Source organism: Alnus glutinosa, chromosome 10 (genome assembly GCF_958979055.1).
Source record: "Alnus glutinosa chromosome 10, dhAlnGlut1.1, whole genome shotgun sequence".
NCBI lineage: Eukaryota > Viridiplantae > Streptophyta > Magnoliopsida > Fagales > Betulaceae > Alnus > Alnus glutinosa.
In genome coordinates, this window is record NC_084895.1 from 14,909,313 (window position 1) to 14,932,253 (window position 22,941).

Here is a 22,941-nt window from a genome sequence, read left to right on the forward strand (position 1 = left end):
AAGATCTTGAGGTGGTTTCCACTCATCCCACGGTTGCAGAGGTTATTCATGTCTGAGCATACTGCGCCCCATATGAGATGGCATGCAGAAGGCCGCACTAGGGATGGCGTATTGAGGCACCCGGCCGACGGTGAGGCATGGAGATCGTTCGACATTTTACATCCAAATTTTATGGCAGAGAGTAGAAACGTCCGGCTTGGTTTGACAGCAGATGGATTTAATCCATTTGGGAACATGAGCACATCTCACAGCACATGGCCCGTAATGCTTGTGCCGTACAATTTGCCACCTTGGATGTGCATGAAACAGTCGTCCTTCATCCTTTCCTTGGTTATCCCTGGACCGAGCTCACCAGGTATGGATATTGATGTTTACCTTCAGCCATTGATTGATGAGTTGCTGGAACTGTGGAATGTAGGGGTACGAACATTCGATGCTTCAAAGAAGGAAAATTTTATTATGCGATCTCAGTTGATGTGGACGATAAACGACTTGCCAGCGTATGCAGATTTATCAGGTTGGCCTAACAGGGGTGCGAAGGCATGTCCTTGCTGTATGCAATCGACGCGTTCTATACGCTTAAAGAACGGGTGCAAATTTTGCTATATGGGGCACAGGAGATATCTGCCGCCTGAACATCTGTGGCGGCTTAACAGGAGGACATTTGACGGTACCGAAGAATTTGCCAGCGCACCGATTGTGCCATGCGGATACGAGGTTCTCCAACAGTTGGACGGAGTTGCGTTTGGAGATGAGACCGCGGGTAAGAAGAAGAAACGGAAGAAGCGGAAGAAGGGTGCAGGGAGTTCCGATGTTATATGGAAGAAGAAAAGTATATTTTTCAGATTGCCGTATTGGAAAGACAATTTGCTTCGGCACAATCTTGATGTTATGCACATAGAGAAAAATGTCATGGACAATATACTTGGCACTATTTTGGATATAAAAGGGAAAACGAAGGACAACTTGGCAGCTCGGCTGGACTTGCAGGAAATGGGGTTGAGACCTAAGTTGCATCCGTTCACGGCCGCCAACGGTAAAACGTATATTCCCGCTGCCTGTCACACAATGTCTAGAGAGGACAAAGAAAATTTTCTGAAGGTTCTTCGAAATGTTAGGGTCCCGGACGGATACGCTTCGAACATTTCACGATGTGTTCGGCTCAAGGACCGTACAATTTCTGGCTTGAAGAGCCATGATAGCCACATACTGATGCAACAGCTTCTTCCAATTGCACTGCGTAAGTCATTGCCTGATAAAGTGGTTAGACCTCTTGTGGAGATTTCTGCATTTTTTAGAGGCATATGCTCAACAAAGCTATCACAAGAAGATATGGACCGACTGCAGGGTGACGTCTGTATCATTTTGTGCAAGCTAGAACAGATATTCCCTCCAGGGTTTTTTACCAGCATGGTCCACTTGGTTGTGCATCTTGTGCGCGAGTGTAGACTAGGCGGACCCGTGCAGTATAGATGGATGTACCCGGCAGAGAGGTAAAATTCGGCGTAATATGTAAATAAATATTTTTATTTAATTGTAATCCTAATTGACGACAATTAAATTGTCGTGTATGTGTTTAAACCAGGAGTCTGGGGAATTTCAAAAATAATGTGCGCAATAAAGCAGCTCCTGAGGGGTGCATTGCGGAGGGGTACATAGCGACCGAGCTGGTAACGTTCTGTTCAAGGTATCTGAATAACGCACCAACATTCCACAACAGACCTCAGAGGAATCCTGATGGATCCAAGGGAGCGGGCACGCGTGTTACCATGAACCGGTTGATAATGCACCAGATTCATCGTTATATTGTGTTCAACTCTGAAGAGTTTCACAATTTGCGGACGTAAGTAGTCCTAACCTTATATTTAGCAGAATTCGAGTAAAAGTATTAATAACAATTATTACATAATTGTATACGCTGAATGTAGGATGCACAAAGACGCGCTTAGGCGATCATGCACTAGGGGTCGCATTACGGAGGCTCTTATTGAAGCACAACATCATGAGCAGTTCTGCGAATGGTACCGTGCATATGTAAGGAAATAGTTGTAAATTTTAAATTGGATAAATTTATGCGGGTTCAGGATTATAACCCAATGTGATGTTTACTATTTGTAATTAAAACATAGGTCGATGGCCTGGACGATCAACGTAGGGAGGAATTGGGCCACAAGTTGGTTATGCGTTGTAGAGGGCTAAAGGAGACAGCGGTGAAGTACAACAGGTACGTGGTAAATGGAAAATTATTTCGCACGCTTGCTCATGATGTGGGAAGGAGGACTCAGAATAGCGGCGTCTGTGTTCCTACCGTTGAAGGCGAAACGTACTACGGACAGTTAACCGATATATTTGAGGTCGAGTACTATGACAGGACTACGTACGTCTTATTTAAGTGCAATTGGGCAGACCCCACAATGGACAGAGGATTCACAATAGACGAGTATGGCCTAGTGTTTGTCAACTTCAATCACCTCGTCCACAGGGGAGAACAGATTCAGGACGAGCCGTACGTGCTTACATCTCAGGTGGATCAAGTATTCTACGTAGAAGATGGAAGGAACCCAAATTGGGTTTGTGTGGTTAGGACCAAACCGCGCAACGTGTACGACGTTGGACAGGGGGATGGGAGTAATGAGGATGGTACAACCTACCATGAGTGCGTACCGCTCGTACTAGCCACTGCTGACCTACCAGATACGAATGACGAATTCGAGTACGACAGGCCCGACGTAGATCCTATTGAAGCTCCCGTGATACAATGATTGATGTATTTGTTGTGAGTATAATTAGCTTGAACTCAATACACTTGACTGATATATATATTGCTTGTACAATTCGCTTGTACTGAATACAAATTTTTATTAATTGTATAAATTTCGCTGTTCTTTAGTATGTTCATTAAAAATATATTAAAAAAACATATTCTAATTAATTTGTCTGCATTTGTTCGCAGGTATTGATGGACCAGAGACCCCCTCATTATGCGTATCGGGCACCTAGCCCACCCGTGCCCCCCATGACCACGCCCACTGTTTCGACGGCATTGTATTCTGCAGCGTGGCCACACCACCCAGACGGGCCTTATAGACCATTGTTGCCGGGTACGGTGGCCGTGCCCACGTCAGATCACGGACAGAGCAGCACAGCTGGACCTTGCAGCTCTCCATTGTCGGAGCTGCCGACATTATCTCAGATAGGGTTCACCCAACCGGGTAACGCATATCGATGGTGGCTGCGAGAAGGGATGGGGTCACAGGGTTATGCGCCGTACTTTCCGTATACGTATAGTGGACCTATGACGTGTAACCCTGATAGTGAGACGCAGGATGTAGGATTTCCACTGTCACAGACCGGGGAGATGCAGATGCCGGCTATGGGGTTGGGACAGATACCGGCACAGGCGGCGATGCCTGGCCAGATTTTGGGGCCGAGACAGATGCCAGCATCGGGGGCGAGTCAGGGCCCGGGCCCGAGACAGATGCCAGCATCGGGGGCGAGTCAGGGCCCGGGGCCGAGACGGATGCCAGCATCGGGGGCGAGTCAGGGCCCGAGGCATGTAGAGAGCCAGATGCCTTTATCTGGTGAGAGCCAGATGCCACTTTCCGGTGAGAGTCAGATGCCACTTTCCGGTGAGAGTCAGATGCCACTTTCCGGTGAGAGTCAGATGCCAGATGTGGGGGGGAGCCAGAGTACCCATGAGGAGGACGTTGCGATGTTGGGTACCGATCAGTTGGCCCCCGGTAGTCCCCAGGATATGGATTCAGATGATGATCAGCAGAATCCACAAGCCGGAGGGGTTGGGGAGGAGGTTGCGGGCGACCCAGCGACCCAGCACATACGGATTGAGCAGATTCGGTTGATGGGTAAGTACATATTTAGACATCCTTAAAACTCATATTCTCTTACCAAATTTTTTTTTTTTTTTTTTTGGTTTTTAAATAAATAAATATTTGATTAGAAATTGTTTATATATATATATATATATATGTTCTTTAATCTTATGATTAAATTTTTAACATTAATGTTGAATATTTCTTTCATTAGGGTACAACCCAGACGGGACCATTTATTATGAGGTGATTGACGACCCAGCGAGAAACTGGGTCCTCCCGAGGGGTAAGAAGGTTGTATTGCAGTACAATGCTGCTATACAACCTGTAGGACGGGCCTGCAATCGATTTCGGCGGGCTGAGGGCAAGATGATCAGGAGTGGGTCCTACATACACATGCGGGACGAATGGGCGAAGGTAAATAGGCAGATTAAGCAGGCAATGTGGGACGCGCTGATGGTATGTCTATGAATATAATTTAATTATTTATTTGAATTAAACTTGAGATTAATGTATTTCTTGAAGTTTTTAAACCTATAAAAATGTGTTGAATGTGCAGGAGGAGTTCTATGTACCTGTATCAGTAGACGCGCGCAGGGCACAACAGGAGGCTTTATGTGATATTGGCCGTAAGCACCGCTCGTGGAAGTCGAGGTTCAAAACCAAACTACGTATTAGAGACGGTGACACGCCCGAGATTATCCGTGCGAGAATGCCGGACAATTTTTTTGGCAACTATGACGCAGAAGATGTAGAGTTCCTGCTGAGAGATTGGTGCCGTGAGCAAAAAATCGTATGTAAGCCAAGAAAATGTTGTGGTTTTTTAATAACAGTTTATTTAATTTTAGTTTTAATTTAAGTGTGTCAATGCTTACATTTTTATTTTCATGTTAAATGCGTAGGCAACCTCTGAACGGATGAAGAGGCTGCGTGAGCAGAATGACCTTCCTCATTGTACGGGATCTAAAAGTTATGCCAGATTTAATCACGAGGAGGTATGAAAATATATATGTTTATGTTATATATATTTGTTGATAATTGTTTTTATTTTTATTTATACTATTTTTATCGCTATCTGTTTCTTATATATGTCAACTGCATGACGACAGACATGTACATCTGGCACGCCCCCCACTCGCGCCGCGTCGTTCGTGAAGACCCACACAAGGAAGGACGGCACTCACGTGAACGAACGTACACGGGTCCTATGCGTATGCTACTGATTTAATTTACTATTATTTTTAAAATTATGTGTGATTTGTCATTATTCAATATATGACTTGTTCATGTTGACGACGTACAGGAGAGGATGACGCAGAGTTTATCCAGTGATCCAGCCGCCACGCAAAGCGTCTCCGCAGACACGGTGCGTTGGGCACCGAACGACGCTTACGAACAGGCGGTTGGGAGGCCTGAGTATGCAGGGAGGGTTCGGCAGGTTGGGCCGAACGTCACACCTGTTCGGGGGACATGTTTCTCATATAGGCCTCGGTCACAAGGGGGACCATCTCAGGGCACGTCTCGGGATTGGGCCGAAAACACTCGGAAGATGGAAGAGATGCAAGCGGAGCTACAGGCTGAGCGAGCGAGGAATGACCTGTTAGAGCAGCGCCTGCGACAGGTTGAGGTCTTCATGTCCTCCATGGGAGCATCAGCACCATGTCTTGGTACGCCTTCACCTGCACACGTAGGTAGTACGTCGTCTATTAGTAGTGCATCTGCAGGTATGATTTATACTGTGTGTAGGAAAAAATTAATTTCAATTTATTTTAATTACCCCTTTAATTTTGCAAGTAATATTATATACTTTAATTGTCTATATGATTTGCAGGTAATTCGACAACGGTTGGTACGTTGTCGCCTGTTGGACGACGGCTGACCCAGCATTCCATTGTCGCTACACCTTCGCCCGCTACACCATTCCTTGCTCAGCAATCGCCGGTTGGCGATAACACGCCTGGGACGGTACCTCCTCATTCGCAGGGACGCCCTTCAGATTTGTAGATATTTTGTGTAATTAATTTTTATGTGTAAATATTTGCTTAGTTAACGAATACGTTATTAACTTATGATTTGTGTAATATTATTTTGTGTAGTTTTTCTGTAAAATCAATATTTTGTTATTTGTGGTCGGAAATAATAAAATTTGAAATAACTATTAAAATTATTATACCAAATAATTTTAAATAACCAATACCAAAACTAAATTGAAGAAAAAAAATCCAAATTGGGTTTTTTATTTAATTAAATTTTTAATTTAATTAATTAATCGTATTTTTAATTTAATTTAAAAATACAATTAAATAATTAAATTAAAATTTTATTTAAATGAAAAATTCGATTTGGATTTTTTTAAAAAAAATATAACCAATTTGACACGTGTATCTAAATACACGTGTCAAAACAAGTTGACACGTGTATTGAGATACACGTGTCAAATTTGACACGTGTATCTCAATACACGTGTCAAAGTGTTTTGACACGAGTATTTAAAATACTCGTGTCAAACGGTTTGACACGTGTATCTTAATACACGTGTCAAAACACTTTGACACGTGTATTGAGATACACGTGTCAAATTTGACACGTGTATCTCAATACACGTGTCAACTTGTACACTTAATGTCGTGCACATTTGACACGCGTCTTACGCGTGTCAAAGTGCACGTGTCTAAATGTTTGACACGTGTACAGCACTGTACACGTGTCAAAATGCACGTGTCAAAGTGCATACATTTTTGTAGTGCCATTTGAGAGCAGAAGACTGCCCCATCCAACGGGTTATATGCTCAAGTGCAAGGTAACTTCCCTTATTAGAGCTCTCTCTCTCTCTCTCTCTACATATATATATATATATATATATATATATATATATATATATATATATATATATATATATATATATATAGATACATACTGAGGGCACAATGCACCCATAATAAAGCACACATAAGCTCTCTTCTGCCTCTAATTTCCTTCAGACTTTTTTCCTCCATCAATGGCCCCAAAAACTTTGCCATTTCTGCAAGCAACATTTTTGCTTCTTCTTCTTGTAGTGCTATCATGGCCGCTCACAATTCAATCAAAACCATGCCGGCAGAGCAAGCTGTTCAACTTCATCCTATGTTCAGAGGGTCAAGATGTTAGCGAGCTGCTCAAACTCAAGGAATTTGGATATAAAGACTCTGATGATTCAGGCTTCATAGACAGCAAAAGCACCAACAAGAATGATGAGTTTGACCACCTTCTACACTCCTGGGAATCCAATTATTATGTAAAAGTCACCAGAATATTTGGGTCCCTACTCATCATTCTGAATTTGCTATGAATGTCATTTGTTATTGATGGGATATAATGCTATATATTTTAGCAGCTTTTGTTATTCTGGGTTGATATTTATTAAAGTATTTTTAATTGATTAAATTTACTTCTTTTTATCCGTTTAAGTTTTTGAGATAAGCGGTGATTTAACGTGGTATCAGGGTCTTGATTTCGAACATTGACTTCGTCATTTACCTCCCATGTCAATTTAATATTTTAGGGAAAAGTACACATACTCCCTCAATCTATCACTCCATTGTCAATATGTCCTTAAACTACACATTGTGTCAAAATCCCCCTAAATTATAAAAAAAAAAAAAATGTCAATGTTTCCTTGAAGCCAATAAAAAGATAAAAATAACTCCAAAAAATTTTCAATAAGATAAATATATCCTTATAAATTTGAATTTGAATTTTTTTTTTTTTTTTTTTTTGTAAAAAGAAAAGGAGAAAAATGAAAATCCAAGGGGGTGACCCAAATTGAAAAAATTATATAAAATATTTTTTGTTTTTTGTTTTTGTTTAGTTATTATATAATTTGAAGAATTTTAATAATTTTATGAAATGTATTTTTGTCATTTGAAACATTGACATTATTTGGTAGTTTAAAGATGACATTGACACAATTGATAATTTGGGGAGTACATTGATAATTGGGTAGTAGTTTAAAGGGGGTATATGTATTTTTCTCAATATTTTACGTGTTTGGCCTCACTTATTAAAAATAAAGTTTAAATCCAAATGTGAGAAGAAGTGTTAAAATAGTATTGATTAAATGATTAAAAAATTACTTCTTCTTATCAACTTAAACTTTTGGGACAAAACTATTGATTAAATAATTAAATTTACTTCTTTTTATCAGCTTAAAATTTTAAGACAAATGATGATTTAACAATATTTTCATCATATATATTTATACACTGAGAATAAAATTCAACCCACCAAGTCATCTTACAAGAGATCGACCTCATACACATGAGGCATCCATGAACAAAGATGAATGGCATCATGCAATTAGGATGTGAGGCATATATAGATCTACTGAATAACCTTTGGCGAGCAATCATGAGAAAATGATGCACAGCTGACAGCACAATAAGAGAAGAATAAATTAGTAAGCTGATTAAACACAGCAATCAAACATGCAATAATAATAATAAAAATGACATTTGAACAATTCTTGATATATAGATGCAGGCACTTGCTAGGACGGAACTAGAAGTTCAATTTTAAGGAAACCTAAAATAAAAAAATAAAAAAAATCAAGGATTAAAATAAGAAAAAAAAATAACAAATTTAAAAATTAAATAAATTTTTAATATTTTTAAAGATATGGGGCCTGGCAGGGGCCATGGCCCACCAACCCACCAGCCCGCAATTCCGTCACCAGTTGCTGGACTTCTGCCAACATACAACACTAGGAAAGTCTAGGCCTGTTTGGTAAGCTATTGTGTTGTGAAATAATTGTTTGAATAATAGTAGGAAGTGATTGATGTGATATAAAATTTGAGAATGTTTTATAGAAAAGTGAATAAGATTTGTTTTGTAGTGGGTTTTTTTTTTATTTAAATAGTAATAAAAAATAATTAATGTGATATAAAAAGTGTAAAAAAGTTTGAATTTTTTTTTTTTTTTTTTTTGAGAAGTGAAAAGAAATAGAGGAAAAGTTAGTGTGGTTTGCCAATCAAGCCCTAGTCTTTTTAGTTTTCAAGCATCTCAAAATGCAAGTACAAAGTAGTGTTGAATTGTAACAATGTGAAAATTAAATAGACTTCTGATTTTAACAAGTGTGTGCAATAGTGTGCGCAATAGTGTGCAACAAAATATCAAAAATGCATAATTAAAAGATTCAAATATTTGGTTGAAGAAGTGGAAACTCAGTTAAGAGAAAAACCACTCCGGACAGCCAAACCCAAGATATCCACTATTTAGAAAACAAGACTAATTTCAAAGTAGTAGCACTCAAATAACCTTATGCAGTGGCCGAACTTTGAACTCTGACGTGTAACCCAACACAAACCCTTTCCAACCAAGTTACCTACTTGAAGGAGTTTTTAATGGAATCATTTACCTTATGGTCAACCCCTAAGATAGACTTCAGTTCAATACAACAACAATACTTGGCAACGGCTTGAGAGAGACTAACTTAGCACAATAACTCTAAAATATAACTCTCTAAGTACTACGGAATTCAATACTGAATTCTTACAATTCTCAAGCCTAGTAGCCTCTATTTATAAGTTACAAGTTCAAATGAGTGTTTGACTTCAAATACCTAGTCGTCGTTCGGACGGTAGACATAAGACGTCCAGACGGACAACTATGCGATTGACTGCTTTCCAAATTTCGCAAAAATTCTTTCTTGAATAGATCCGCTTCCGAACGGTATTGCCCTAGCGTCCGGACGGTTGCACTTTAGGTGCACGCAATTTTCATATCAAGGCTTGGCGCGTCTGGACCATAACATCTATCGTCCGGATGGTTGATCTGATATACGCAATTTCTATATATAAAGCTTGAGCGTCTAGACCATGAATATTGTCGCCCGGACGATTGAACTTTGAATGCATGACTTGCCTTATGAATGAGTGCGTCTGGACGGGAAAACACATCGTCCAAACGGCTGCAGCTGTCTTCCCATATCTGTGTTTTGGAAAGAAATCTCATAGCTAATCGAACACTGGATGGCGTCCAGAAGTGTTGCTGAGGCGCCCTGACAAATGCAAGTTGGAACAGTTTGAAGCTTCTCGACACAGAAGAAGGCTCGGACAGAAAGTTCTTGTCATCCTTACGGATGATGCTTTGGATAGTTGAGCGTCCGGACAATATAACACGTCATCCGGACAGCTTTCCTAAATAAAAGTATCATTACATAAAAGTGATTTTGTCCAACAAAATGTAGTCAATTATACACCAACACAATGAATCATTATTTATGAGAAATAATAGAGATACCAATTTTTTTTTTTTAATTTTATCATGAGATAGGTAATAAAATTATGTGTAACCTATTATTGAAAATGATCAAAATAATTAATAAAAAGAAATGCTACGGATATTCATCTCTTGATAAAAGATTTGGTGTCCTTAGCATTTCTCATTATTTAAAAAACAAATAATTTCAAAACATTTTCACTTTTTTCACTTTTAATTGTTGCCATAAAAACACATGCTTTCTCTATCTGGCCCACAACTTCACCCCTCAAAAAACAGATATGATCTGCTCCCTCCTCTCCTCTTTTTCTTTTTCTACTCCCCGCTTCTACCCTACCCCTCTCATTCTAGGTTTTCTTCTTTTGGTTGTGTTTTTACTTTAAATAAGAGTTTTCTTCTCTTTAGATTTGCCATCATGAACGATCTATGAGGTGAATAGTTAGGTATGATGAGTTATCTGTCACAGCCTAAATAGTTCAATGTGAGGGATTATCTCTCATGGCCGATTTTATTAAAATTTTCTAGGATATTTTGTTACCCTTATCTTAGATCTAGTGTGCTCGGAGTAGATTTGCTCTTTTACTATTTTTGTACATGGGTTAACGGAAGATAAAAGTCATAGATATCACTTTATTATAAGAATTTTGTTTGTATTTGTAACTTTGTAACATTACAGCATGTGGCTATGATTTTGCAGACCTTTATGCTTTGTGATGTAAGAACTTTATGCTTATGATCTTTGATCAATGAAATACTACGATATTTTGTTTTAAAAAAAAAAAAAAAAACGTTTCTCATTATTTATTGGTTAATCAGTATGATCATGTGCTTCTTTTTCTTTTTCCTGACTAATTACAATAATCTATTTCGGTCCCCTAATTTTTTTTTAGAACAAATAGCACGTGCTATTATAAATGTTGCAAATAGTACATCTTGAGAATTAAGGAACAATACCCCTTAAACTCTAAGTCAGAAGGATTTGACTTAAAAAACAGCTGCATGTGCAGAGACATGAAATCTTACTAGAATTACATTTGAGCCTCTCTTACATTAACGCTCACACTCAAATAAAAGAGGGTCTGATCTAGCATCTAGCCAACATAAATTCCAATAAAATTTGAGCAGTACACAAACAGACTGTACAGGAGAAAACAAGAGGATACACAACATAAAGCAGAAACTTAAAAACAAAGTTGCCGATAGAAAAGCAGGGGCGGACTCCGCCAACTACGGTGGCTCATGGAGGACACACGCCAACACTAACACAACTCAGCCATAGATCAGCCACCGTAGCCCCAACCCCATCGAGCACGGCCAGAAAATGGCGGTGTGTGGCCATCACGCGCGCCAGAAAGCAAAAAACTTTCTGGCGCATGTAGGTCACGAGCCGAACTCCGATCACCGGCATAACCAGTACTTCAAGCAGCGGGGGCAGACGACGACGGAGAGCTCAGTTGAGGGGCGCATGTCTGGAAAAAAATCAACGGGGTTGAGTAGATCTGGCTCCAAAAATCCAAGAAAAAACAGATAAAGAACTGGCCAAAACCACTGTTAAATGACGCAAACGGCCGCCACTTCCCCAAGCTGGAAACCTTGACTTTAGTTTACTGCCTGAGACAAAAGCAAGAAAGGAAAAAAAACAAACACAAATACAAGCCACCATAGCCTCAAAGGCTAGGGGAAAGACAGTCACCACCGGATCTATCGGGGGGAACAAAAGCTCTACAACCCTAATGGCCGGGAGAAAAACTAGCCTCCACTTAAAGATCTCAGGGAGGAAACAAAAGACACCTTAGTCCAAATGGACTAAGGTACACAAGGAACCGGAGGGAGGGAGGCTAGCCTCCCTCCCCCGGCAAGCAAGCTCTTCTGGAAACAAAAGGCAACCTTACGTCAGAATTTGATAGGTTATTGGGATTGGGTTGTGATTGGAGATGGGATTTGAGTAAAAAAATTAGCCACAAATAGCTCTTTTGGGTATAAAAGACTCCAAAACTTCAGTCAAGCAGGAGAATACACAAATTGTAACTATTTACAACCAAAGGGTCACTACAATTGGATTTCAATATTCAAATAAGAATTTAATTTCAATAAAGATGGGCTGTAAAACCTTTATTTTACAGCATCCAATTATAAGTTAACAACTTATAAAAATGAAAAAATTACAACAAACATACTCTAAACTTAAAAACACCAATTCCATCCCCCTCTCAACACTCTCACTCTCACTCTCACTCTCACTCTCTAAGGAAACTCACGACCACGTTTTCACGGCCAATAGGCCGAAATCCGGCCGGAAGGAAACTCCCGACAACGTTTCCCCGTCCAATAGGTCAGAATCCAGCCGTTTTGGCCGGGGAAGGGCTAGATCTCGGCCATTCTAGCCGGGGAGTGGCCAGATCCAGGCTAGTCAGCCGGGATCCGACTGTTCTGGCCGAGGAGGAGCCAGATCAGGCCCCTCCAGGATCCAGCCGTTTTGGCCGTGGAGGGGCAAGATCATGACCATTCTAGCCGGCTCGGATTCGGCTATTCTAGCCGGGGAATTACCAGATCCCGGCCAGCTAGTTGAGATCCGATTGTTTGGGATGGAGAACGGGTCGCCGTGACGTGGCTGGAGAATTGGTCTTTGGTGGAATCCGGCGAAGATTTGGTGGTGGCCGTCGGAGGAATCCAGCGGCAGGTGGCTGAACAGGTGGTGGGTTTAAAACCGATTTGGCTCTTTGAAAAGGACAAATATTGGGTACTTTTCGTACATTGTATATTTTAGTCTTTTAATGATGTGTCAACTTTTTAGTGGATGCTGTAAAACATCACTTTTACAGCTCATCCTTATAGAATGGGCTCTCTTCAAATAAACTCTAATATTAATTTTAAATTGGGTTAAATACGTTACAGTACCCTATGGTTTCAAATCTTTTTTGCTCCTTGTACTTTTATTTTTATTATAGGTGGTACATGTGCTATGAAAAAAGACGAAGATGGTACCTCTGTCCATTTTTCCATCCAAAACTGACGGATTTCCACGTCAGCAACACGTGGCACTATTAAAATTGCGACACGTGACTGCACAATTTTTTTAAATTTTTATTTTATTTTAAGGCTTTTAAAAAAAAGCCCTAAAATTAATTAAAAATAAATAGAAATTAAAAACCACGATTTTTTATTAAATCTTTTTTAAGCTTCAAAATAAAAAATAAAAATATGGCAGCCACGTGTCGTTGACTTGGAAAACCGTCAGTTTTGAATAAAAAATAGACAGAAGTACCATATATTTCTGTCTTTCCCTATAACACAGGTACTACCTGTGATAAAAATAAAAGCACAGAAAAAAATAAATAAATAAATAAATAAAGATTTAAAATTACATGGGACAAAAGGATATTTAACCCTTTTAAATAATAATCCTAATGAATTGTAACTCAACTATTACCCCTTAAAAGGAACTAATCTTCAAGGTATATGTACAAACATTTGACTTTTGGATTTGCAGATAAGCTAGGGCTCCGCATTTTTTGTTTTCTTTGTCTCCAAGGTTCCTACAAACATTTTGACTAAATGAGTTTAGCGACCTAGGGCCCACATTTTTTTCTTTCTAACCCATTATTCACGATGGCTTCTTCTTGTCCACAACTACATCCATTTGTGACGAGACGGGATGGGATGTTGAAGAGCTGAGCTGGTGTGAGATAAGGGCGGTGGTGGTGCTGGAGAGATTGGCGGAGGCTCCCAACAGGGCCAGCTGCCAGCATGATGGTTGGCGGTGACTGGCAGCAGTGGGTGCATCAATTTGGCCTCGAGGGGGTGACTCAATTGGCGTGATGGTGAGGCCTGATAAGTGCCAATTTGTTAAAAAATGGCATTGATGTGGGGTTGCTCTGCCAGTTTTGGCGATTCTGGTGGGGCTTTGGTGATGGTATGACGGTTCTAGGTGGATGAGAGTTGGGTTGTGGGTCTTGAGTGGAATTTTTCGATAGGTTAAAACCCGATATGGGTCTTGGGCGATAGGTTACTTGACCCGATGATCGAATTTAAGTGAAACAATTCTCGGAGAGACCACAAAATTTCATTGCAGGAAAATATTATGAATTATCAAATACTGGGCTCGTTTGGTAAAGAGTTTTGTCGCGAATAGTTTGAATAATAATAAGAAATGATTAATGTAATATAAAAGTGAAATAAGATTTTAATTTTTGTATAGAGAAAAGTGAATAAAGTAATTTGGTAATAGATTTTAAATTTTTTCATGCCATGTTCGTTGAAGAAGGATCATTTGAAATAGAGAGATCTGCTTCGATGGTGGTGTCCCACCCCTTGTAGGTCACCTACCCCATCTAAGAGGGGGGATGTAACCAACGTGTAATTGGTGGTTTTTTAACACCCCATTTCATACCATTTAATGCCCACCTTCCACCTGCCAACACATACTAAATTTTCCCTTTTCATGCCATTTAATGCCACCTGTCAACTTTTATTTGACTTATTTATGTTTTAAAAGTTCATTTATTTTATGCCCACCAATCTACAACTTGTTAAAAAAAAAAAAAAAAAAAAAAAAAAAAAAAAAAAAAAGAAGATAATTGTAGCATTGGTTTAAAAAGTTCATGGAGGATCTTTATGGTAAACTATAACTACAAATCAGTTCCTGAACACTTTTTTCCTCCGCCAAGTTAATAGATTTTGTTAGTCAACTATATCACACCCAATAGGAAATCAACACATGTTTATTACATTAAAAAATATAAAATCTAATAAAAATATAAATAAATAAAATAAAAATATTTGTTTTTTTTAAAAAAAAAAAAGAAAGAAAGAAAGAAAAAGAAAAAAATATTGAAGGGGTGGCTGTCGGTTGGGCAACCACCCCTTTGGGCATGGCCGTGCGCCACCCTTGGCCACCTTTGGGGGTGGCGCGCGGCGACCCTAGAAGGCCTTTGGCCTTTGGGGTGGCCTTCGGGCCACTCCTTTAGTATTTTTTTATTATTATTTTTAATATATATATATATAACCCAGGTGATAGTACTAAGAGAAAGACAGTATAATAATGAAGATAATGAGTATTATGAAAGTAATGAAAGAAGATGATGGAAGATAATGATTTAAAATAATTTAACAAAATAATTCAAAGACATAATACAAAGGAGAATCATATAGTGAAGACAAGGAAGAGTTAATGAACATACTTGATTATATTGATTCAAGTGGATATGATACAAAGCTGCCTTGATGCGAGGCAAGATACAAGATTCAAGGAAGGGGAAGGGAATAGTACTGATAGTACTGATACAAAAGGATAGAAAGGCTAGAGGCTAGAAAGGCTGATGGCTTCTTTCTGAAAGCTTAAAGCTTCTCTAAAAACTTCTAAAAAACTTCTACCTTGTAAACATAACTTACAAGCCTTTATATAGGCGAAGAGAAAAGGAAAATTACAAACAGTGGAAAATATTCTACATATCTTTTGAACAGTAAGGTAGGTAATAATTCAATACAGTAATAATTCGGCATAATTCTGAATAGCAGCAATAATTCAATGTATCACGTGTCTTCTGAACAGTGAAGCACCAATAATTCTTGAGTAGATAATAATTCAGTGCTCCGCATGACTTTTGAATAGTAATGCAGTAATAATTCTGAGTCTTCTGGGCATCATTTGTCTTTAGCGTCGGCTGGTAGCTGATAATTCATAAAGTCTGATTCTCTTGTCTTTTGTGTCGGCTGATAATAATTCAGAGAGTCTTCATAAAGCATTCATTCCAAGTCTTCATTCATCAAAGTTGTCTTCATTCAATGTCTTGCATCTATTCAAGGGAATCTTAAAAGTCTTCATTCATTTAATCATCACTATAATAGTCATCATAATCAATATCTTGGTCAGAAAAAGTAGGTTGCCATTCATGTTCTGGATAATCACATATGAACGTATCATGCCCCCATTCATTACAGTATGTGCAATATTCTAATCGTTCTGTACCATCTGAAGCTAAGGCAATGCTTTTATCTATAATATCCAACGGACTTATGTCTGTCTGATTTCCCCATTTCTCATTCTGGTAATTATACTTGCTCTGTCGAAGAAGTTTTTCCCAAATTCCTAAATCAGAAATATCTTCTCCGAAAATAATAATCCTATCATTCTTTGCTAAGACTTTTCTAATTGGAGATAATTCTTGGACTGCATTTATCATAGCCTTTTTCTTAAAAATTCTCCATAAGTTCATAATTCCTAATGGATCATGCATTTTAAGAGGAATCATTCCCATTCTTAATTCGGCTATTTGATCACTACTAGAAAGATTGATTAGGATGCAATGTTGGGCTGGCTTGACTTCCATATAATTCTCTGGATCAAATTCTGGGACTATACTCCAAATTCTTAGGACAGTAGTCTGATTAAAACTCATACCCTTATGCCTTTTTCTTAGATCATTCTGCATAATTTTCACAATATTACGGACTATGAAGGGAAAGTCTCGTAATTCTTCATTATACCTGACAGGATAATATGATAAAAATCCTTCTTCAAAAAGCTGAGCTCCTAATTCAGGATTTCCTATTTCATAATACTCCCAATCTCCATTCATTCTTTGTTCGGATATACCATAATCTTTTTCAGGAATATAAATTAATCCCGGAAAACTACAATGGGGTTCAAAAACTCTAAGAGACTTCTCACCATAAACTTTCTTATATTCTATATCTTCTCCATTTGCAATTATCATCATTCTTTGAATCCATCTATCAAAATATTCAGTATATGAAGGATCATGGAAAATAAGGTTTTGGATCTCGCCAGGAAGGTCGAGAACCCTTTGTCGAGCTATTCCCATTTCCTTAAGACTAATTCTTTGGACATGGTAGATCTCAGTGGGAGATCTGGCCCGATTAATAATTTTCGCCGCTGGCGGATTATTATAAAGAGCAATGGATTGTAGCAAAATCTCATTGCAGATTAAATGATACTCGAGGGCTTTCATGGATTTTTCATGGAGATTTCTGTGTTTTTTGATGAAAGCTCGAGTTAGATTATCCAATAGTATCTGAATATGAATAGGATAATTAGTGGTATTATCCCTTAAAAATTTGGCAGAAGTTTGAAGAACTTCTTCCAGGATAATACTATTAGTGTGATCCGGATTAAGAAACTCAATCCGTTGAGGAATTTTCTGTAGAATTTCCGCTGGAAATTCTTCATACTCATTCACCTTAGCCTTTCCTTTCTCCGCTGGAGTTAGGCGCTTAGGATTTTGTGGAGGATTTTGTGGAATTTCCGCTGGAAATTCTTCATACTTATTCACCTTAGCCTTTCCTTTCTCCGCTGGAGATAGGTGCTTAGGATTTTGAATTCTTCTAGGTGTCATTATTCATGATATAAAGAACATATCAATTATCTGCAAAACTAAATACTTGACATTTAAGGTGTTAGTCATAAAATTCAGATAAAATAAAATAATTCTAATAGCTGGAACTATTTTTTGAAATGATTCTGAGAAGATTAAAGCATCATTTGAAAAGGTACTGGTAAAATCAAAATAATTTGATTCATTATTTTCTCTATTCTTGATTTGTTTGGAAATAATATTAATTTCTTTAAATATGGAAATATTTTTTAGCATGCTAATATCTTTAGCTATAGGAGGTAAAATAAATTTGAATAGAATTTTCTTTCCCATAATTTCAGTGCTAATACCTTCTTCTGTTTTTGTAAAAGGGTCAAGTAATGCTAAAAATGGAGTTCCTAATATTATTTTTGAGGTAATATTTTTTATTAAGATAAATGTAGTTTTAAAACATATTCCATTATTACAAATATGAACATCAGATAATTTATTTTCTATATTCAATCTTGCTCCACTGGCTTGATGCAATTTTTCAGTTGTCTTTTCATAATACTTTGTGGGTATAATTTTTTCTTGGATACAATTCATATCTGCGCCTGAATCTATTAAGGCTATAGTTGTAATGTGAAATTCATTATTAATTATTAATGTTATTTCAACATTCCATTTTTGAAAGATTATTCTATCTATAAGATTTATGAATAAATTATTATCTTCAGGGTTTTGCTTAACATCATTATCTTGAATTTCGTCAATTTTAATTTCACTATCATTCTGCAAAACTTTATCTGTTTGTTGTGTTTCTGATTTTAGTGATATAATTTCTTGTACTAATTGATCATTAGAAATATTAAAATTAAGTCTTAATTCTTTTATTTCCTGTTTTATATTTTTTATTTCTGATTGTAGATCTTGAATTGTAATAGGACGTTTTTCTTTTTTAAATCTATTAGAAACATCAGTAAAATTATAATTTATGCCACTGGTAATTATTTTTTCCTTTTGACTAATTTGTGACAAATATTTTATTTTTATTTCTGGATCTTCAATCTGATCTATTAGTTCTAAAATTATTCTTTCTTCTCTTGTTAAAGTATTTATTTCTTTTCTACAGGTACACATATTTTTATCTTTACAGAAACATAATTCTATTCCATTTTCTTCACTTGAATCAGAAGAATATTCATCTTGGGAAGTAGAATCGTTATCATCAATTTGTAATAATTCTTCAGATTCTGTATCAGATTCAGATAATATATTAAAAGCTGAGATTTTAATTTATCATCAATATCTAATTCTTTGATTTTATCTTTTACTTTACAATTATTTTTGTAATGACCGGTTTGTCCACATTTATAGCAAACAGGTTGTTTTTTATGCTTGAATTTATTTGTCCTAAAATTATTAGGGTTTTTTAATCATAATTTTTCTTATGATTTGATTTTCTTATAATTATATTTTTTATGCTTATGTTTAGTAGATGGTGCTAGTAAAGGGGGAAAACCATATTGTTCACAAAAAGATCCTAATTCTTTTTTGGCATATTTCATATCTTGTTTTAACTGATTTGTTAGTCTTAAATCATTACACAAATTCAATCCTATATGTTTGATTGCATTAATTATTTCTCCATACGTAAGACTTGTATAATCATTGTGACCATCATTATTCAATTTTTCTCTAACCTTATGAGCAAAATATTTGGGTAATCCTCCTATGAATTTTTCTTTCCAATATGGGGCTCTATTATCAGTTCTAACTAATACTCTTGAAAGGAAAACATCTTTATACCATCTAAAATCTGTTAAAGTAGGGCATTTTAAATGTTCTAAACTATCATAAATATTTTCTCGATATACTGAAGGATCTCCTACAAATTGTTTTGTAATTGCAAATATTAAAGTATTAACAGCATCTTCTATTGGTTGATTATGCTCATTCATTATAAAGTTCCCAGTAACATCAGTTTTATAATTTGTTTTTAAATATGATCTTTGTTCTTCCGTTAAAGTATTATCCCACCATCCTTTTAATTGACCTGTAAATCCTGTTATTAAACTATTTGCTACCTGATGATCTGTTCTATTAGCACCTTTATAAACATTTGCCACCATCATCATTTCATGCAAAACATTTAAAAGTTCATATTCTGATAATCCATCTATATTCCATTCATACAAAGCATCAGCTGTGTAAGCAGCTCTTATTCCTAATTCTCTTTCTTCAAATTGTATATCAGGAGGTGTAGGTCTAGGATACCAATTACGGGTTATGGAAGTATGCCTTGCATATTTGCCTTTGTAATTATTCCTGGGCTCTCTTCCTGGATCATTAATATATCCTGAAGTCATTTTGTTTATATCTAAATTTTTGAATTGAGATTGTAATTTATCTATGTATGATTCAGTATCAGTATTTTTTGTTTCTCTATGATTATTTTTTATGGTCAAAATTTCTTTATGATTTGAGGTAGAAGCATGATTTTTTATTTTTAAAGTATCTAATCTTTTAGAAATTTCTTCTAATAATTCTGTATTGTCTTTTTTAAAAGAAAATTGTAAATTAGGAGGAGTTTCATATGGTATAAATAAAGGTCTTTCAATTTCTTTTTCTTGATTTTTTATTGTGAATGGGTTTATCTGATTTTCAATTCTTTCTAATTTATCACCTAGAACTTTTATATAAGTATTTGTAAAATTATTCTATTGTATAATATTATCCATATTCTTATTATCATCACTAAGACTTACTTTTTTAATAGGAGAAGCAATTATTTGTGATCCTCTATGTGAAAGAGTTATTGATTCATAAGGGGGATATTCTTCATGAACAACTTCATTATTCTATACTTTTATCCAACTATTCTTAGTTCTACTAACTGTATTAATTTTGTTAATATTAAATTTTGTATAATTTTGTTCAAACCAAGGAAAGAAGTATATATCAGTTCCTAATTCATTCATATGATTATACCATTTAGTTCTTATTTGATTTTGTAAATATTTTGAAAATGTATTAAAAAACCATTCTCTCTTATCATCATATTCAGGAGACATAAAGTCTTTTCTTAATTTCTCCTTATTTATTTTATAATTTTTATTTATTTCATAATCTCTAATTATTACCATGATTTGTGGATCTTCCATTTGAGATTGAGTTGGAGAGTTTGGATTATAATTTCTAAGGGGATTATTCATTTCACTGACTCCTGAGGCTACAGAGTAGAAAGGAGTATCTACAAATTTTCCTTTATTAATACCTTGTAAATTTGTTTCTAATTGACTTAAATTATACCTAGGAGGAGAAACAGGCTTATCAATTATTTCATTATATGAAGTTGGAACTCTTGAGCCAGAAGCTCTTGAGTATGATTTTGATTTTCTATAAGGCTGGAAATTTAATCCTATAGTACCATCTTTTGCCTGAGTAATATAATCCAAATCTGTCTCATTATTCTCTATTTTTGGTAAAGGAACTAAATTTTCTAAAGTCCACTTATTAGGTAAGACTATATCATCCCAACAAATTTGTTTTGGTATGCATATTGTAGAATTTTGAGTATTACATTGTAACAATAAAGTTTGACCTTTTGAACTTTCTAATAATGCTTGAGGTTCTAAGGTTGTCTTCATAAGCTTATAATGAATTCTGTATACAATATTCAAAGGTAAAGCATTTTTCATCATATTATAGCCATCAGTTTTAACATTCAATATTAATGCATGTAAAAGAGTAGGGTCAAATAAAGATAATGCAAAATTTGGATAACAATTAAAATATACGGGTCCTTCATACAAAGATGATTCTATTGATCCTAATAAAGAGTCTTTAAATCTTAGATGTCTACCATCCCTTAGACACAATAATACACTATTATTCAAACCTTGCCTAGTTAAAGGTTTAACAGCTACTTGGACTAATCCTATATGTATAAAAGAATATTTTTCCTTATGCTTTTCAATACTATCTTTTAAAAATAATTTAATAGTTTCATATTCCTTATTCAAAGAAACTGTTTTTTCCACAGTTTTGATTGTATAATCTGATAAGAAAGATAAATTTGAAAAAGTTGATTGTTTATAAATATTTTTTGTAGGGACAGAAGGTAATTTCCATTCTTGAAGATTAATATTTAATTCCTGATCCATAATACAAATTTCTTCATTATTTATGACGTTCTCATTATCACTATCAACTAAAGAAGGCCTATGAGACCTAGAGGAAGAGCTTCTAAAGAACGAATCCATCATTTGTTTTAATACTCTAAGTTTTCAATAATCAATACGAACTCTATCGGGACCACTGCTGGGACCACCCTAAACGCTCTCCTGGCTAACCGGGCTGACCAACGGACTCACGCTAAACCAACGCTAGCAGTTCGGACCGACCACCTACGACTCGGAATATTATCGCAAACTCTGAACCCTCTCTCTACTCACCCTTGGCTCTGATACCATAAACTCACCCAGGTGATAGTACTAAGAGAAAGACAGTATAATAATGAAGATAATGAGTATTATGATTTTCAATTTAAATTATAAACCTTTAAATGAAGCTTTAAAATGGATAAGATATCCAATTCCCAATAAAAAAGATTTACTTTCAAGATTATATGATGCTACTATATTTTCAAAATTTGATATGAAGAGTGGATTTTGGCAAATTCAAATAGATGAAAATGATAGATATAAAACTACTTTTTGTTTCAATAAAGGATCCTTTAATTGTTCTTCTATTCTTTTGTGTTTTAAATCTTGTCTTAAGAACATTATATGTTTTTCTTTTCTGCTTCTTATTTGTTTAGAAATAACATTAATATCTTGAAATGTGGAAATATCTTTTAGTATATTGATATATTTAGTCATTGGTGGTAATATAAATTTAAATAGAATTTTCTTTCTCATAATTTCAGTACTAATTCCTTCTTCTGTTTTTATAAAAGGATCAAGCAAAGCTAAAAAAGGATTTCCTAATATTATTCTAGAGGTAATATATCTTTAATGATTTGACTATTTTTAATTTTACAGGTAGTACTATCTTTTTTAATATTAATTTTTGCATAATTACGTTCAAACCAGGGGAAGAAATACATATCTGTTTTTGTTTCATTCATTTCATTATACCATCTAGTTCTTATATGATTTTGTAAATTTTGTGAAAATGTATTAAAAAACCATTTTCTCTTATCATCATTTTTAGGGGACATAAAATCTTTTCGTAATTTATCTTTGTTTATTTCATACTTTCTATTTAACTTTTTCATCATAATTTTCAAATCTTTCATAACCCTATTTTCTTCATTATTTATGATAAAACTACTTTTACAGTACCCTTTGGATATTATGATGATATGTTGTTATTTAGATTAAAAAATGTTCTCAGTAAAATTCAAAATATTATGAATAATATTTTCACTCCTTTTACTAACTTTTCCATAAATGATGTTTTAATCTTCTCTAAATCAATCAAACAAAATTGGAAACATTTACATGCTTTTGTCCAAATCATAAATAATAATAGAT

The 22,941-nt window shown here is 35.8% G+C and overlaps 1 protein-coding gene across 1 annotated transcript; it reads left to right on the top strand.

The window, feature by feature from the left end:
- Positions 1-2,590: 2,590 nt before the first annotated feature.
- LOC133879089 (uncharacterized) lies at positions 2,591-7,036 on the top strand. Its single transcript, XM_062317635.1, has 8 exons — positions 2,591-2,776; positions 2,954-3,863; positions 4,045-4,289; positions 4,390-4,623; positions 4,733-4,825; positions 4,940-5,041; positions 5,134-5,451; positions 6,887-7,036. The coding sequence occupies exons 1-8, from the start codon at positions 2,759-2,761 to the stop codon at positions 7,034-7,036; spliced, it is 2,070 nt and encodes a 689-aa protein (XP_062173619.1). The 5' UTR covers positions 2,591-2,758.
- Positions 7,037-22,941: the final 15,905 nt, after the last annotated feature.

Bases quoted from the DNA above. Each gene is read 5' to 3' on its own strand.
- LOC133879089 (XM_062317635.1), top strand. The intron at 4,826-4,939 runs GTATGAAAATAT...GCATGACGACAG, and splicing joins CCAGATTTAATCACGAGGAG to ACATGTACATCTGGCACGCC. The intron at 5,452-6,886 runs GTTGAGGTCTTC...TTCTTCTTGTAG, and splicing joins TAGAGCAGCGCCTGCGACAG to TGCTATCATGGCCGCTCACA.